We start from the raw sequence: 18,464 nt of genomic DNA, 5'->3' as shown, positions 1-18,464 counted from the left end.
ATATTTTAAAAATTAAAGCCTCTAATTTTTAGCATTTCTAAATAACGTTCATAATAAGTCTGCGTTGAATCGACATCAACAATGTCTTTGTACATCACAATTTAAGTCGTTACACCATTCGAGTACCATCAAGATCGGGAACTATGTAATGCTTTATAGTACTGTTCACTTGTTTATTTCACACGAAGCTTTAATTACGTAGTACACTTTTATCCTAATTACCCAGGACAATAACTGCACATACATACGTGCAACCAGACGTACGAACATTGTAAATGGGTGAATCAGTTGACAGTCAACCGGCCGGCCGACCGACCGACCGACTGACCGCACACGCATTGCTGACCTATAGATGAGTACCAGCCGGTACTTGTGTCTCTGTGTGTAACAATGGATAGAATCTTATTAGCAACGATCATTGTTCGGTTTCTCCTCTGCGAATATACCCAGAGGCGTTTTCTGTTGGTGTAAGGAATACTTAACTAAATTTTGACCATTAGCTGTTCGCGTTTTTTTTTTTTTTTCTTTTTTTTCAAGATACAACATTCCAAGCGTGTAAGAAATTAGAGGCAAAGAAACGGTCGGGTGAAATGTACGCGATGATTCGATAGATGAAAAGAAACGTTTCTAATGATTAAGGTAAATTTTATGTATATTGTTGTGTGACGGCAACTTAAAAAACAGACACATTTCCATACATGAATACACTATTGATACATTAATATATTACATGATTATTGATTACTACGAGATCACAAACAATAGTTTTGTGCACGCCGCTGTCGGAATGACAATGTCGTTAATAAGCGATTACGCTATCGCTTAAATAATATATTTACAATTGCATTTACACAAAATACCTACAATTTCTTTCCTGCGTATTTACATTAAATTTACGATACAGATAAAATACATCGTACATTATAATTCGATGGTTTCACCATTTTTGCGTCTGTGTAAGCACTTATAATATTAGCAACACAGGGATCAACCATCAATCCATACTTCACCACGCGACTGAATAGCGCATCATCCTTAAAGACATGATTTATCAAATACACAGAATCGTAAAATGCAGAGTTTGAAACAGCATTAAGCCGTTGCCCCTCGTACACGGTATACGTCTCTGCCGTTATAATTGACACGTTGCGAAACAGGTATTTCGTATACCCTTTAAATCAGATTAAAATGACAGTTATGACATCGTGTCGAACATTAAACATAGCGAGTGTTATGAATATTATGTAATACACGTAATGTTTGCGTATGAAATAAACTTTTCGTTCACATCGACCGATTGGATTGATACGGTATGTATAAATTAAATATACACAGTGTGTAATGTCAATTTTCATATTGAACGGGTGACATAGTTCCTAAAATGTGAATCCTGTTCGTACAAAAACTTAATAATGATGCCTTTTAACTTCAAATCACCGTCTTTTTTTTTTTTTTTATTAATATATTGTCTTCGATGTATTACGCTATCTTATCACGGTAAAGTTCTAGAACATATTTTAGAAACCATTAGGATTTGAAAATCCAATTTGATTTTCATGAAATTTTCTAGATACTATCCAACATTTGCCTAACGATGGATCATCAAGTATAAGTTTACGTTTATTCATACAATCCATTAAATTGTTCTATTCAGCCATCGCTTGCGTGCCTGTATTTATACTTTGTTTCTTCACCAAGGTGCTCTTTCGGTTTATAAATATAATAGAAACGAACAATTCCGTTAAACACGTGTATTTCGTAACATAATTTCGGCAAGATTTCCATGTATAACTCTATATGACCGCAGTGAACCAGCACCGAAAAGATATAATACAAGAGAGAAAAATCAATAAAAATACGTTCAATTTAAAAAAGTACTAAAAATACGATACCTTATAAAACTATAACGGTTTATATGGCTTACTTAAAGCTTTAGTAGAAATTATGTATGCAAATGTTGTTTAATTTACAATAAATTAAAAAAAAACATGTTTTCGTTCATCTTGATAACAAAAGAAATCGATATATTGCCTGAGCATAGAATTTATGAATATTTTAGTATTATTAACTATATCTTAGCTTTCTTTTTGTGAAGTAAGCCTTTGGGCATGCATCTCAAAATATTCTGTTTCTGAAAGTATTTAATACAATCGTATTTACTTTAAAAACAGCATACAGTGAGTCCTACATAATCCACTGAGGTAAAACAAATAGTTGTATATAATATTGGTGTTTTCTTATTAATTCTTTTTGTATTAACAATAGTGCACAAATAAAACTAGTATTGTGTTACGCGAGAGCAGATGCTGGTAGGGAACTGTGCTTAGGTTTTGTCTTATTTAGAAAAACCTTTATATAGCCATTGAAATCCGCACTCACAAGAACATGACCGCCACAGCCTTTAGTACGCTGCTCGACCACAGGATCGACGGGAGGAACATCTACGGTTGAACTACCCAGATTTTTTGCATCTTCTTTACCTTCCCAGTGCTCTCTTTCTTCGATTTGTTTAATAATACTATCTGGATTTGGTGCAAATACTGCGCATGTCACCACAGCGTTATGAGCTTTTATACCTTCCCAAAAGTCATTTCGATCTCTACGTACGCTTGAAAATTTCGAATAATCATGATGAGTTTTCCAAATATAAATGCATTGATTTTCCGAACCACTAACTATATATTGTCCATCAGGACTAAAGCTTGCTTTAATTTGACTACTGACGTTAACGTAACCTTTGTATTTGCATGATAAATTCAAATCTCGCAAGTCATACAAGCGTATTCGGCTATCGTTTGAAGTTACTAAAATTTTATCTTCTCCCGGCATTGGTTCGATACCACTAATCTTCCTTCCCGTTGAATTTTTACCTCTCGTTGATCGAACGTGTATTTGCGTGTGATACTTCAGCTGATCGGTGTTGTAAAATATACATCGGCCATCGTAAGAACCAACCACTGCGAATTTCCCATTTTGACAGAAGTTTGCTGCAGTAATTAATTTAGTTTGACCATCGACTTCATTCCACACAGCTACCTTTTTATCTGGAATATTCCATAATCGAAGTTTTCCGTCTAAAGATCCTGATAGAAAATAACGATCATCACGAGGATGGAATACTATTGCTGTAACAAAATCGATGTGCTGAAAACAGCATAAGCATTCCTTTCGTGATATATGCCAAAGTCGCACAGTTTTATCCATTGACGATGATAAGATAAAATAATTTTTAGACCATGAAACGTCGAGCAAATCTGAAGTATGTCCGGTATAAGTGCAAAATGGCTTTGGCATAAAAGGACTTTTCGTCCCTTCTATTTCACTAAAGGCACTAGCCACGACATTAGGATCTTCCATAGACTGTTGCGAAACCAAAGATTCTTGGGAAGGAGTTGGACTAACTTTTTCAGCATTGTATTTAGTTCGCATATCTTGAAAATACGTAAAAGCATCCCGTAAAACCCAAATTCTTAAGACTCGATCTTGACCTGCAGTAGCGAGTAATCGTCCGCAAACTGAAAATTTCATACACCAAACAGGGCCTACATGCTCGCCACTCAAATCTTGAACATGCTGTAAACAACTAAATTCATATGGTCCTTTGTGACTATTAGAAGCTTTCAGTTTTATGTATTGCTGTTCACCAGGATATACTTCATCTACTATATCCATAACATCTTCTTTATGTCTTGCATGCGATACTTCTTGTGCAATAGATTTTGCTTTATCCATTGTTTTCTTCACGGTAGATCCTAAAAATCGTTTTAACTTCTGCGTTTTTTTCCGAACTCTACCAACAGATACATCTTCATCTGGTGGTATACTAGACATTTTACTATCAACACTTTCCTCGTCACTTTCTTTTTCCTTTTCTAGACTAGAATTACTTATATATTCTGAAGTAAGTCTCATAATATGAAGTGACAAAGGATTAATACACTGTGGCAATTTATCTTCTGCTATACTTAATGGTACTCTTTCTCCAGTATCTAAGTTTAGAACAGTTACTTGCTCCAAAATTTCCTAAAAATAATTAATACATTATTGCGGAAATATAAATAAGAGTAACAACATTTTTAGATTTTCCATCCATAACATACCATATCGGTTAGTCGTTTTCCAGAATCTGTTCTTGTTCTTACAAACATATTTAACTGTTGAACCATATCTTGATCACCTGCCGATTTTCGTCTTTCTTTCGAACCTTGAGGACTTAAGCCCGATAGTTTATGAGGGCCTAATGAATAACGGCCAATACTATTATTGGACATGGATCCCAGTGGACTACTACTAGATTTGTCACTTGATCTCAAACTCATTAATTCAGCTTTCATTTTTTCCAACCTTTCCAACTCTTCGGTCGATGGACCTTCGGCTTTTGATCTATCTTCATCCTATACAAATAACGACAATAGTAAACAATTTATACTTTATGTAAATATGAAGCTATATTTTACAAGTATATAGTACTACAGACTTGTGGTTTAACAACATATTGCCCCTTCGTTGCAGATCGAATATCAAGAGAATGTTCAAATTCTCTGGTAATAGATTCAATAGTGCTTGCTGGACTTGGTAATGGCGAAGCAGATAATGCCAATTCTGTCGTGGAAGGCTAAAATTATAAACCTATATTTATTTTTCTTATTCAAAACTACTTTCTAGTAACAATCTTTTATGCTATTGTAGAAAGTATCTTTTACGCTAGAATGTTATATTAATAAATATCGTACTGCAAGATCAGAAGGTGTTTGAGCTTTTGACTTTTTTTTACGTCTTGGTGGTGCAACAGGTATCCCAGCCATTGTAATGTCTTCGTTTGACTTTCCATTATTCTTTGTACTAGCGATGACATCCGGTTCTTGAAGCATAACAGTCTTGTCATTTTGCAAGTGAGAATTGTAATTGGACCTACTGTTAACAGAGGATTCCTGAAGGATATCCCCTGATAACGTAAGGATGCTGGAGGACTGGGACACCTTACCAGATGCTGTGTCCTCGTCTTTGCTTGGAATACTAGCAATGGAGGACATCTGGCTTTCACGGGTAAGAGTGGCAGAAGTGGGACACTGGGTTACATTTGGTGCAAGTGTAATAGATGCACTGTCCCCAACTCCAGCTAAAATTCGACCCACTCGTCCTAAAGATGTCATGCTTTGTAAACTAAGAGTATCATGTTCTATTATCCTGAATGGATGAGTTGTTTTTGAAGGAGTGGGATAAACACCCTCAATAGACGATGTTTGACTATCTGGAGGAGAACTGTTAATTGGAATATCATCATCCTCTGTTTGCATACGTTGTCTAAGTTCACGAAATCTTCTTCTGCCTACACTCTTATCTGTACTTGAATCCTTTCCATTTTCTTCCTGTTAAAATAAACAACTTTTATTAAAAATTAACACAATGCTAAGCATATAATAATTCAATGTTGACAAATACTTACATTTTTATCTTTATTGACTATACATTCTATTGTTACATGTTCCTTTGGTTCTACAATTGGTTTAGGTTGAGCAGGTTTCACAAAAACATCATCATCCATTTTTTTAATGGATTCTGATCCATCCTTACTTTGTATTTCAATGCTGATAGAATCACGTTGTTTGCTTTTTCTATAGAAATCAAATATTTGATTTTAAGAAATAATCTTTACAACATGAAACACAAAAAAAAAAGTCACATTACTTTAACAAAATATTAATTTATTAAATATTACTGATATAAATCAATTTTTTACTATAATTTTATTAATATGTCACAATGTTAATATCCATATTTAAATAATAATAATAATAATAATAATATATGTATAATTGATGACTAAATATATCATAAATTAACATCTAAAACAAATAAAATATGTAAATATTTACCTACTAAAAGTAAGCAAAAAATATAATTATGTCAGAGTGAGTGAATGATTTATTAAATAGATCAACAATAGTATAATAGTAAAATTTTTCAAAATTTCTAGAATTACAATACTAATTTTTTAACTTCTAGAAAATTTACAAATGCTAATCCTGAAATCGCCGCATATGATCGTATGAACGACTGATATAAGTGATGAAAATCAGACCTAACCAAAGATAATTACTTAAGAACACTATACGACGATAAAAATTAGATACACTAAAGCGACTCGAAAGAATCTTGTGTATCTATAAGAACTTGAAGCGAAAATCGAAAGAGAAGGAATTGAATACGATAAATCGAAAGAGAATAAAAATTGCAAGTTAAATTTTATTATACATTATTTTCAAGCAGTATTCAGATAGTAATGAAATTTATGCAAGAACACTTTTTATTATATGTACAAGGTGTATAAAAAATTAAATATATAGAATTTATAATAGAATCATTTAATAAGCAAGAAGTGATAAAATTACCGTGCATTGTGATGAAAAGTATCATCCTCTGCATCGAAAAATTCTTCAGAATCGCTGCTTCCAGACATTGTCGTCTGCACTGAATAATCGGTAATAATACTCTTGTCCGCATCGGTACTGTCAAGGCACGTCACGCGTTTCACAAAATCGCGAACACTAGGGCCAGGTAGAAGCGGCCACAGGATCGCAGGCGGCACGAAGTCATGATTCGACTTCTAATAGCGGTTACACAAGTGCACAGGTTTTGCGCTGAATGCGCTGGTGCGTATTTCAATTATCCTAGTTCTTTCAAACGTGAATTAGTGATGCGAAAGTGGTAACACTGCACGCGACCGTCCAATAAAGTGGCTGCATCATGGAAAAGAGTTGTACGATTGGTGAACAACAAATTTGCAACCTCGAACTCGTGCAGCTGCCCGCTCGCCAGCATGCCTGCTGCAAAGGAGGCGAGCCGTCACACAAAAGCAAGATGGAGGATCTCACAGTCGAAGTATGCGGCGAAAACGGAGCATATTATAAGGTTCGTTCTGTGAAAAGTATACAAAAAACAGGGCGGAAGATCGAGGCCGTGGATAGACCAACTTACGGCCCGTGGCGCGGTTCTAATCTCACAAAAGAGACGCTCGTACTTCGCGAAAGCGCGGCCCTCAAATGTTCGCGAGGTAACGCGGCTTCCTCCGACGCCATGTCTCGTTTGACAGGGCGTGATTTTCGTCAGCATTTGATGTTGCGTTTCATCTCAATGTTCTACCGATTCATGAAAACGCATATCCTTGATACTGGAATTATAAAAACATTGCTCTTTACTGTACCCCGAAAGCATCGTGATATATTGTATTTGAATGTCTTACGCCACTCGTTATACCTGTGATTCTTCAACGAATAAATTTCTACGTTTTATGTCTTATTTTTTCAGGCCTTTGTCACAGATGTCTTTGAGGACGAGGTTCTGGTTACATTCGAAAATGAGTAAGTATGTTTTCCATTTCTTAGGGATGGTTTAGGTGCTAATATATCTGAAGGTTCACTTTAATATTCTGCTAATAACAGTATAGTCTCCTGAGCAAAGGAATTATACTATTTTTATCAGCAATAGGAGGCCTAATATTTCTAATATCTGTGTCAACAGTTCTCAAAAATTGTATATTTTTTATGGATGTTATTTGCTGCCACTCTTTTTTTAGGCTTTTTCATATATCACTTTTCTTGTATGTTAATGATAAAAAGTATATTAAATATTTATAAATATTGTAAAATATACTTAAAATTTAATACAAAGGGTTATATATATTTATACACATATAGTTATTATATACATACAAGTTGTATATTTTTTCTTTATTTCTTTCTTATGTTTAAAAACAAATAATTTTATTTTGAGTTTTAAATATATTAAAATTAATAATGTGTAAGTATATCAAAGAATTATATTTTATTTTATTCTAAATTTGATACTATATGTAACAGAAAACGTAATATATTCATGGCATCTATTAACAAAACAATAATGACAACAATAATGTTATTCTATGGAATTATAATTTTAAAGTATAGATGTATATATATATAATATATATTTATATGAATAAAAATGCTTCTATCAGAAATTATTTATAAGTGTATATTATTTTCGTTAAAATTTTGAAATTGTGTGATATTGCTTATGGATAATTAATGAATAATATTTAATAAAATATATTTCATATTCTAGCTGGCAACCAGAATCGAAATTTCCATTTGCTCAAGTACGTCTACCTCCAACAGATGTTCAGAAACCTGAATTTTCTGAAAACATGGAGATTGAGGTATTTTCTAGGTCCAATGAGCATGAAGCATGTGGATGGTGGAAGGCCATTATTAAGGTTAGTAAAAAGTTTGAAAGAATTCTTAAATAATTTCACTTACAAAATTTTATATACTTAATTTTGTTTCAGATGAGTAAAGGAGGTTTTCAAGTAGTTGAATATTCGGGATGGGAATGCGCTTATACTGAAATTGTAGCTAGTGAACGACTGAGAGCAAAAAATCCTAATCCCCCCATTGATAAAAATACATTTCACAAGATCGAAATAGAAGTACCTGAAGATCTAAGAGAATTGTACGTAGCATGTTTAAAGACTATCTTCTTTTGTAGAAGATTAACATATATTGATCGCATGTACATTATATTTTAAACATCTTATTTAATGTACATAGTGCCAAAATGGAAAATGCACATAAGGAATTTCAAAAAGCGATAGGGGCGGCAGTGTGCCGATACGTGCCTGAACGGGGAGTATTGCTGGCCATCTCCCGTCATGAAAATTTACATCGTCACAGTAGCATGCTCCAAGAAATGCACTTTAGAAACTTATCGCAAAAGGTGAGTTACAAAATTGGATTTGGTCTTAAACAACTTGATGATAATATAAAATGTACAAATTTCATAAAAACATATTTTGATATCACATATCTTTATATCTTACACAATATTTTACTTGTATATTACAGGTATTGCTTTTAAAAAGAACAGAAGAAGCAGCGCGTCAACTTGAGTCAACGAAGCTTCAAACAATTGGGGGGTAAGTAAAAAGATTAGAGTTGGTGTTGCAATTAAAAAAAATCTTGTGACATTTAAATACCTGCCCTTATCCATACACTGTCCTGGTTACCATCCTGTCTGTGGTTTGCATTTACTGGCAGAAAAATTCACAAGATTTCCAATCATTAATTAATATGTTTGCTTCAACATCATATAATTTTCATGAATGTTATGTAGTCACATTACAAATATTTATTATACATTTCCTCTAGTTTTCACATATTACAAGTGTGATTGTGTATAAAATATTTAATAAATTTTACATGCAACGTTTTCAAAGTTCATATAAATCTTTGTGTGTTAGTTATCTTATTTTATATACTTTTGCCAGTCACAAGAGCACGATGTGCATATAGTAATAAATTTGCACACAATGTGTTTTTTCATCTGTCTTTAGTGAATGTCACTTTGTGCTGACAAATTCTTTTGTTTATCTCATAATATTAATTATTACAAATAGATTAATGCTATGTTTTTAATTGTTTGCTGATTACAACCATTAGTTTACATGTAATATGATCAAATTAATTTAATTTAATCTATATAATGATATATTTTTTACAGTTTTAATTTTTTAATCATTGTGTTTATAAGACAATAAAAGCGTAATTTTTTCAATTATGTAAAAGAGTTTAGGAATTAATGGTTTAAAGGGACATCGAATAGCAATTGTCAGAATCTAATTTGCAATAAATGATTTTATCTATTAATTATGATTAAATAAAATTAAGATCATTTCTGATAATTAAATTTATGTACTATAAAGTACACATTAGATATGCATGTATTTGCAAACATATAACATGTACACACTTATTCGAAATGTCATAAAAATTTTTAATTATTTTTTCCGTCATATAGCATATGTCATAATGAATTAATTTGAAACAAAATTCATTCAGCAAAATACTTGTACATTAATAATCATATAAAGAGTCACAAATATCTTTGTAGTTTTAGATGCTTTGCGTGTTCCTGCAGCAAACAATGTCATTATATGTTTCAGCTATTAATACATGTAATTAGGATAACTTTAAATTCTTTTTAAAGTTATCATTTCATACTTTTGAACGCTATAATTATTCTTAATAAAATTATATTTTTAGATTGAGATACACATACCTCCATACATTCAGATAACGGGTTTGTATAATTTTTCATTGACTGAATAATAATATTTAATGAATCTTAGGAAGTTAGTAGAAATTGGGGAGAAATCGTTTAATGCTAACACTGGATACTAATTCTTTTTTACACAGGTATGTCTATGAATGTATAATATATAAAAAAAAAAAAAAACGCATAAAATAAATATGCAATGTTATATCTTATTTTCAAATTGTAAGTGTACTAACATACATATAAAAAATAGTACAATGCTTTAATATTATTTATGTCTCAGTATTAGTATAAGAATACTGTGAATAATTATTTCACACAAATATTCTGGAAAACATATTCATATAAAACTTCTCAAATTTATTAGTAAGGCGCAAACAGACAGAATGGCAGGGACATAGGATAGGGCCATCTTATATATGAATTTCCAATAAGTTACACCAAGAGTTTCTTTCTCATTTCAGCAAATTTAGATCTTCAAACTTTATATATCAGCGTGTCTCAGACTTTGAGGCAGGAGTGAAAACAAATTCAAGGTGAGATCACAGCAGCGTGGTTTAGATTTAAGTTTAGCTTACTGTATGATAAATCACACAGCTGCATTTTTCAAATGAAAAATGAAACTACACTATAAATGTGCATGCTTCGGCGTTGTGTAGATCATTCACTTAAACTCAAATGCTTTAAGTACACTGACATACAAAATTTATTGTTTATTTTTTCTACTTATTATGTGTTATGTAGCAAAATTTTGCGTGATTGATAAAATAGTAAACGAACATAAACGTGTAGCTGTGATCTGTTTTCTTTTTCTTTTTTCTTTTTTCTTTCTTTTTTTCTTTATATACATATATATATATATTTATGTGTTTGGATAGAGTTTTAAGTTTATTAATTTATCCCATATCAGAAATTATATTCTAGCCTGCCAATGTTTGAGAAACACTGATATATTAAGTGTTTTACACAAAGAACTGAATAAGTGGTGGCTCTATCTAATATATTTCCAAATCTAAAGAATTTATAAAATTTCAATAAGGATTTTTAAGCAGAACAATATTTCATAATCAATGTGAATCTTTTATACATGAATAGTTATCATGTAGGCTATTATAATATTTTTAGTTTTATTTATGTGATATCACTTATGCATTCCATCTTCATTTATCAAACATCTACACAACTTATATTAGTTTTATAACCCTTCATGTTATATCATAGTTACGAAACAGTTTACTTATATAAAGTAAGAAATTTAATAGCAAATATTTTTCTAATTATATTAAGATAAACTTTCTTTAAATCAAAGCAATCATATTGTCTGTTTTCAATTTAAAAATTATCTTTGCTTTGTTATTGTATTACATTGTTTTCTAGTACTATTCAAAACTTGACACATTACACTTGTTTTTATTAATATAATTTAGGAAATTGAATTGAATAGAAGGATAAAAGTTTTGTTATTAAGATTATTTATTTAAAGTTTTCAAAAATTTATAAGTGAAATTAAATTTGTAATATATTTTAAAATACAATTCCTTTATTTTCATAAGAAAGATATGTATGCATGTCTTTTACAATGACTTCACTATGATTTTATTGTTTCAAATTGATATTCATACTATATTACTGTTTAATATAAACCATTTTATATACATACATATTTATTTATTGTTACATCAAAATATATATAAGTACTTTGTATGAGTGTATGTATGCACACATATTATGTGTCATAAATAAATTTTTAAACATGTATTGCATGTTAAAAAATCATAAATTTCGATTTCACCTTTACGTAATTTGTAGAAAATATCCAAAAATCAAATTAATCTGGTGTTAGTATATCTAACAATAATTTTGAAATCTTTGCTTGAGTATCACTTTATTATAATTTGTAATATATATTAGATGCATTTGATACTACCTCATAATACATTTTTGTATTACTACTTTTATCTGCCAGAATGCAAGCCACTGACAGGAATTTAAATTTCATTAAAATATATTATGTTCATTATCACTGTATTGTAATGTAATAACATGTGCGCGTAATAATGTAAGACTGCATGTTACTAATGAAAATCTAAATTTTGCATTATTAAACATCACAATTTGATTATACAATTATTATTAGAATATATTAATAATATTCATATACATAACTAATTATTTATATGCTACATTATTAGTATCCGCGGTTGATATCGATCAGAAACTTCATATCAGTATTTAATCGATATTCGTTAATTTAAAATATCATTAAACAAAAAATATTATTTTGAATTGTTCTATAGTAATTTAACATATGTATATTAACATATTATACATATATATATATATATTATGGATTCTGCAATGTTTCAGTAGAAAAAGGTGCTTATTATACTTGTTTAGAGCTAAATATATAAAAAAATTTTGTTTTTTTTAGATACACAGATGAATTTAATGTTCGGGAAGACTTGATGGGCTTAGCGATTGGTGCACATGGGGCAAATATTCAACAGGCAAGGAAGGTCGATGGAATTACCAATATAGAGTTAGAAGAAAATTCATGCACATTTAAAATCTATGGAGAGGTAATAATTGAAACAAATCTTTACTTTTCTTTCATCATTTCTTTCTATCACGTTATGTTTCACTTAATGAATTAAATTATTCAAGAATTATAAATTGTGAAGGTTCTATACAAAAACATTAAATGATATATGCTTATCTAATTGCAGACACATGAAGCTGTTAAAAAAGCTCGTTCTTTACTTGAATATAGTGAAGAATCTATACAAGTACCACGTGTTTTGGTTGGGAAGGTGATTGGAAAAAATGGTCGTATAATACAAGAAATTGTCGACAAAAGTGGTGTGGTGAGTATTGTATTAGCATTAATGTAAGTTTTAGAATACTTATTATGTAATTCTAAATATTATAAATTTTAGGTACGAGTTAAAATAGAAGGAGACAACGAACCTCAACCAACGATTCCAAGGGAAGAAGGTCAGGTGCCCTTTGTCTTCGTTGGCACTGTTGAAAGTATTGCTAATGCCAAAATGTTGTTGGAATATCATTTGGCACATTTGAAGGTATAATGATGTAAAATATGTGTATAATATATTGTAGATATTATTGTTTATTCTCATACTTTTGTAATTTTGTGTTATTTGTTTTAAAGGAAGTAGAACAGTTGCGTCAAGAAAAATTAGAAATAGATCAACAATTAAGAAACATGCATGGATCAACCACAGGACCAATGCCAAATTTTCCTCCAACAAGACGAGGAATGAGTACAGGCCCAGAAGAAGGTGGTGGAGGTCGTGGAGGTCGTGGTGGTCAATCTCGTGGACGTGGTGGCAGGGGTAGGGCTCCCACCAGACACAATGCCGGTAATACTATTACTGACTATATCAACAATGTAGAGAACACACAAAAACGTAATGGCAGAAGCGGTGGACCCAACACGAGAGACAGTAGAGAACCCAGAGATTTTAAAGACAGAGGGCGCGTTGTCACAAAGTAACATTTGATAAATTGTTGAAGTTAAAATCAGTACTAGGATTATTACTATACAAGGTTTATAGTAGAAACTCATTTATTCGGATTTGGTGGGATGATTATTTGATCTGAATAAATGAAAATTCGAACTATCCGATATTCATCCCCGATATCATCTGCTTAACTTATTCAACGCTCAATTCAATGCAAATATATTTTTTGTGTAACATACGTAGCTTATTATACGTAATTTATTCCATCTTTACTACATAATAAACTATTTATTTTCTATAACCTGTTGAAAAATTGTATGTATTTAAATACTTCTTTACATCTACAAACTGATAGATAAAATAAATTGCATATATAACTGTACATTGAAAAATGTTACTTAAAAAGACAGTTTTTTCTGGATTTATAAATATTTTCTAAGGAATTATTTTCATTTTATCTGTTGAGCCCAATAAATAAAATAATTGCTTAGGGATTCGGATAAACGAGTTTTTACTGTACTTTATTCTTGCAAATACCCATTAGATAATATATTTACAAGTTTCTTTACATTTAACAAATTAAAAATCTCAAAAATTTGTAAATGTATCAATATAAACATAGAAAACATTGGTCAAAACATATACAAAGAGAATAATTTTGTTCTTAATATATTACTTTATTCATGATTTCTTTTATTACGGACATTAAAATGATCCATATGTTCAAATTAAATTTGGCCTCTATTAATAACTATTTACAGTTGTTAGTATCTTTCATTGTTTAATTATATAGATTTAAAACTATACTTGTTATAAAACCGTTTCAGCTATTTAGTTTTTCATTGTATATCGTTATTCGTAATTCATTGTTTTTGTCATAATTACTTTATATTGCCTCAGTTAATATCTATAGATATATCAACAATTCGCATTTGTAAACATGTCATTACATAGAACATGGAATTATAACATAATAGGAAATAACTGCAACCATATGCATTTGCATGTTTGTGTTTAATGGAAATGCATGTAGTAGCTAAGTAACTCGCGGTGTACGATTCATTTGATTTATTGGTTATTTGACATAATAAATAAAGTACATAATATCGTTTTGTGTGCGAATTGTCTAATCAAATATTATATCTTAAGAGTAATTACTTTTTACGGATTAACAAGTATTCCGCCTCAAATTTATATATAACATGTATCTATATAACAACTTTTGAACCTTTCATTTAACTAAATAATACATTAAATGTAATTAACTTTAATTGCTTTTTAAACGTTAACAAAATTAAGTGTTATCTTAGCTATATTAGGTCGTTTGCAAATTGATAAATAAGAAATTAAGAAGCAATTATGTTATTATTCTTATTAAAAAATGTACTTATATACGTTTTATAATAAAATTTACCTTGTAAAATACTCCATGTGAATCTGATTTTTAACTTATGAAATATTAGGTAGTAACAATCACATGAATTTTACAAATACTTTTAATTACATTAATGTAATCTAATAAAACTATCTTCTGTGATTTAATACTACACGTTAATATGTTAGTTTTCATAAAAATTTGTACAAATTTATGCAAATATAAGTATATTTAACGGTAGAAGAAGAAATTAAAAAATTAGTGAGCTTGATTCCAAAGATGCCTCTTCACTCCCAATTAATACCCTTAGTTATTATAATGGGAAGCATCATTGCTAATGTGTTAAATGCTACATTGATCATCATCAACTACAAGTAAGAATACTAATCTTTCATCATTTCATTTGTTTTACAAAATCATTAAGATGTTTGTGTTCATCATTTTATGTTCAAGGTTTAACTTGATTTTTGTTATAAATATGGTTTAATTTACAGGATTACGTCGAGATACGTTAGATGGTAGTGAAGACCGAGTAAGGGATCTACCTCCGAGAGGTGGTCATCAAGGAGGTACAGGCAATTCAGGGTACATGGGTGGTAGACAAGGTCGTCCTCCAACTCAACGTAGAGATCGTAGAGATGAACGCCGTCGAACAACCGATGATGAAGATACTGTTCTCGATAGTCAAGACGTTTCAAGCATTGATAGAGGTAACAATACTTTTCCAATAATATTGTATAATAGAACAGCCGTTTCGTCCTAAAGATTGGTAAAGTTCTTTGAGAGTGGCATGGATTGTGAAACAAACACTTGTGACCATCTAACACTAACAATATCAACGATGATTACTAATGCACGCTTACTAATGCGATATAGCTTTCTACGTAATCAATTCTATAAACATTTGAATTTCAGTAATTCTTTTATATTACTCTATAAAAAGATGGTCACAATGGTTTGCGTATGCATAGAGTCTGTATCAAGTGTGGAGGGAGGACCTAAAGGCATCAGGCGAAGACGGCTTCGACGTTCTCGACAACGTAGTTCTACACCAACAAATAATCAAAAAGGTAATCACGTGAAATTGAAAAATTTAATTTGATATAATATTCCTTTAGGACGATCGGTTTAGATATAGTATAAGAGTTAAGTACAATATTAAATAAATGTTTTAGAATGAATATCGATATTTACACAGTAACACTCAGAATTAATCTACATATTTGTTTAGGCAGCAATGCCGGCCCAGGAGACCAATCAACTGTAACTAGTAAAGAAGGAACACCAGCAAATGACGTTTCTGCTACTAATAACAGTTCCCAAGGGCCTAAAGGCCAAAGAGAATTACGGTCTCGCCATCCTCGTATGCAACAGAGCAATAAGCCTAAGGAAGCTCTGGTTAATGGTACCAGTGGCTAAATAACCATTATGATCGACAACTGCTACTTACATATAACACTACACCTGATGAGAGCTATTAACACCCAGCACATAACATGACGCATACCTACGCAAGGACTACACGATTATGGATCGCGACATGATTAGTCTACGCTCGTTGTTAAGACTGTTTGCTACCGATAAGAATATGACAATTGTTTAAGAAATCGTCATTCTCCTTAAACACATTTAAGGACACATATTAATATCCATGCATGGTTTAGTTTAATGATAGTGATTATGCTATCATGTTTGATATATGGATACATTCATTGGGAGATAGTAGAAGCATCTGGTAAAAAGGAATCCCCTGATTGTGAAACTGTGCCTCATTTTTATACCAAGCTCCCAACTTGTGTGACAGTAATTCGGATGTACTATAAAGTACTTCTTAATCACTTGAGAAATGATCTAATAATAGGCTGGATATTCGTGGCTCGTATGTCAATTATCAATTTGAATAATTTTCGCCTAGATATGTCGCTATATTTATGAAAAAATAACACAATACGTACAGAGATGCAGGATATAATCCATTTTAATAGATTTTCTTTTTGTTCCTCTTCTTTATTATTTCTTTCAACACTGCAATGATTGTTAGAAAATAATAAAAAAAGTGTTAACATATTTTAATGTATGTTACGAGCAAAGGTACGTGTTTTGTGTTATTTTATGTTCATATCTAAATGAAAAAAACACAATAATTGAACATACCGGGTATAAAATATTTTGCGACAAAACTAGGACGAAACATGATGTGGTGCAAGAAAAAGATGGATTCCATTGTTAGTTATAACAATGGTAGGTGGCAGCTGCATGAAGTCTTGGTTAAAAGGTGTTCCCAATGATGTTCCTTCTATTTACTTAACAAGATTGAGTTTTTTTTTTGGTTTACGATTATTAGTAGAGTTATTTAACAACACTAGGTTTTTATGTTTCAATACTGAGTGTTGATTAATAATACCATGATGAATGCTAAAATGACTTATTTGATTGTGGAAAAGCACAAATGAGTGTACGCAGGAAGTCGGTTTTTATTTCCGGGTTCACTTTTCATGTAATTTAGTCTTTTTTTTTTATTACAGTCTAAGCATCTATATCAAATATTAGAATTTGATATGACGTTCGTTTCTGCATTGTTTCGCATGATTTAAAAAGAAAGTAAACGTATACTTAGTAATACCAATGTATGATGTGCCAGAGAAGGAATGATACATGTTTTATGATATCTAGCTGAAGTGCAGACTTAGCGCATACCTTTATTACTATAATACTACTTAGTCGAAATGTGAATGTCTGAACAAATAAATTAGCTTTACTATACTAAGCTATAAAATAGATATGGCTAACTGTTTTAAATTGATTATCTGTCAATTTAAAACAGCTGCCTCTTCTTCCGGATATGACAACAACTTATCGGACATGTCTTAAGGATTTTGCAAAAACGCATGGCGGTTGATGCAACACATTGACACCTAACAAAACAGCTGCCATTTTATCTGAATATTCTTATGGCAGCCAAAAACACTGAGACATCCCCCAACTTGCTTGTTTCAGATACATTTGTATTGATTGCAATTTGTGCATAATTTAAGAATAAAACATTTCTGTACATAGAGCGGTCATTAGTACGATGAACCACAATTTTTTCGAAACATTGATAATCGTTTTTTAATCTTAACAGTCGTTTTAAACTACAATCTTCATCCCTATCCTTAACTTCCATAACATATCCATTATTAAAAATAATGACTATTACGCTTAATCTTTGTTATGAAGCTTTTAAAATATTTATAGTCTGAAAGTGTTAACATCTAATTACAAGTTCTATTTATAATTACAAAGAATATTAAGAAATATTAAAAATACATAAGAAAAATAATTTCTACATTAATTTAAAGCACTAAGTAACAATCGCTTAATTTATACATGATTTGCAACTTTTAGTGTTACTTAATTACATGAAAGTTTTGGATAAAAACAAATAAAACTATACTAGAACTGATTTATATATTTTTAAAATTTGTATATATCTATTGTTGAGGAAATCGTCTAATTTTAAATTATCAATTTTT

General features: G+C 30.8%; 2 protein-coding genes across 7 annotated transcripts; one reads left to right on the top strand and one right to left on the bottom strand.

Annotated features, from left to right (window-relative positions):
• Window positions 1-634: 634 nt before the first annotated feature.
• LOC139991063 (WD repeat-containing protein 44) lies at window positions 635-6,679 on the bottom strand. Of its 2 annotated transcripts, XM_072010856.1 has the most exons (7): window positions 6,393-6,679; window positions 5,447-5,615; window positions 4,985-5,369; window positions 4,734-4,861; window positions 4,478-4,615; window positions 4,101-4,394; window positions 635-4,023 (listed from the first exon to the last, which is right to left on the bottom strand). In XM_072010856.1, the coding sequence occupies exons 1-7, from the start codon at window positions 6,458-6,460 to the stop codon at window positions 2,290-2,292; spliced, it is 2,916 nt and encodes a 971-aa protein (XP_071866957.1). In that variant the 5' UTR covers window positions 6,461-6,679; the 3' UTR covers window positions 635-2,289. The 2 variants fall into 2 exon arrangements, with proteins under 2 accessions (XP_071866957.1, XP_071866956.1); XM_072010855.1 differs by having other exon boundaries at window positions 4,734-5,369.
• A 79-nt stretch (window positions 6,680-6,758) lies between these two features.
• Fmr1 (synaptic functional regulator FMR1) lies at window positions 6,759-18,007 on the top strand. Of its 5 annotated transcripts, none has more exons than XM_072010858.1 (14): window positions 6,759-6,912; window positions 7,309-7,361; window positions 8,104-8,254; window positions 8,327-8,490; window positions 8,589-8,754; window positions 8,883-8,953; window positions 10,557-10,628; window positions 12,524-12,671; window positions 12,819-12,956; window positions 13,029-13,172; window positions 13,262-13,472; window positions 15,444-15,659; window positions 15,921-16,019; window positions 16,181-18,007. In XM_072010858.1, the coding sequence occupies exons 1-14, from the start codon at window positions 6,862-6,864 to the stop codon at window positions 16,366-16,368; spliced, it is 1,872 nt and encodes a 623-aa protein (XP_071866959.1). In that variant the 5' UTR covers window positions 6,759-6,861; the 3' UTR covers window positions 16,369-18,007. The 5 variants fall into 5 exon arrangements, with proteins under 5 accessions (XP_071866959.1, XP_071866962.1, XP_071866960.1 ...); XM_072010861.1 differs by having other exon boundaries at window positions 16,185-16,352; XM_072010859.1 differs by lacking the exon at window positions 10,557-10,628 and having other exon boundaries at window positions 6,760-6,912.
• Window positions 18,008-18,464: the final 457 nt, after the last annotated feature.

This window comes from Bombus fervidus, chromosome 9, assembly GCF_041682495.2.
Source record: "Bombus fervidus isolate BK054 chromosome 9, iyBomFerv1, whole genome shotgun sequence".
Classification (NCBI taxonomy): Eukaryota; Metazoa; Arthropoda; class Insecta; order Hymenoptera; family Apidae; genus Bombus; species Bombus fervidus.
This window is presented reverse-complemented; position numbering and strand designations above follow the sequence as displayed.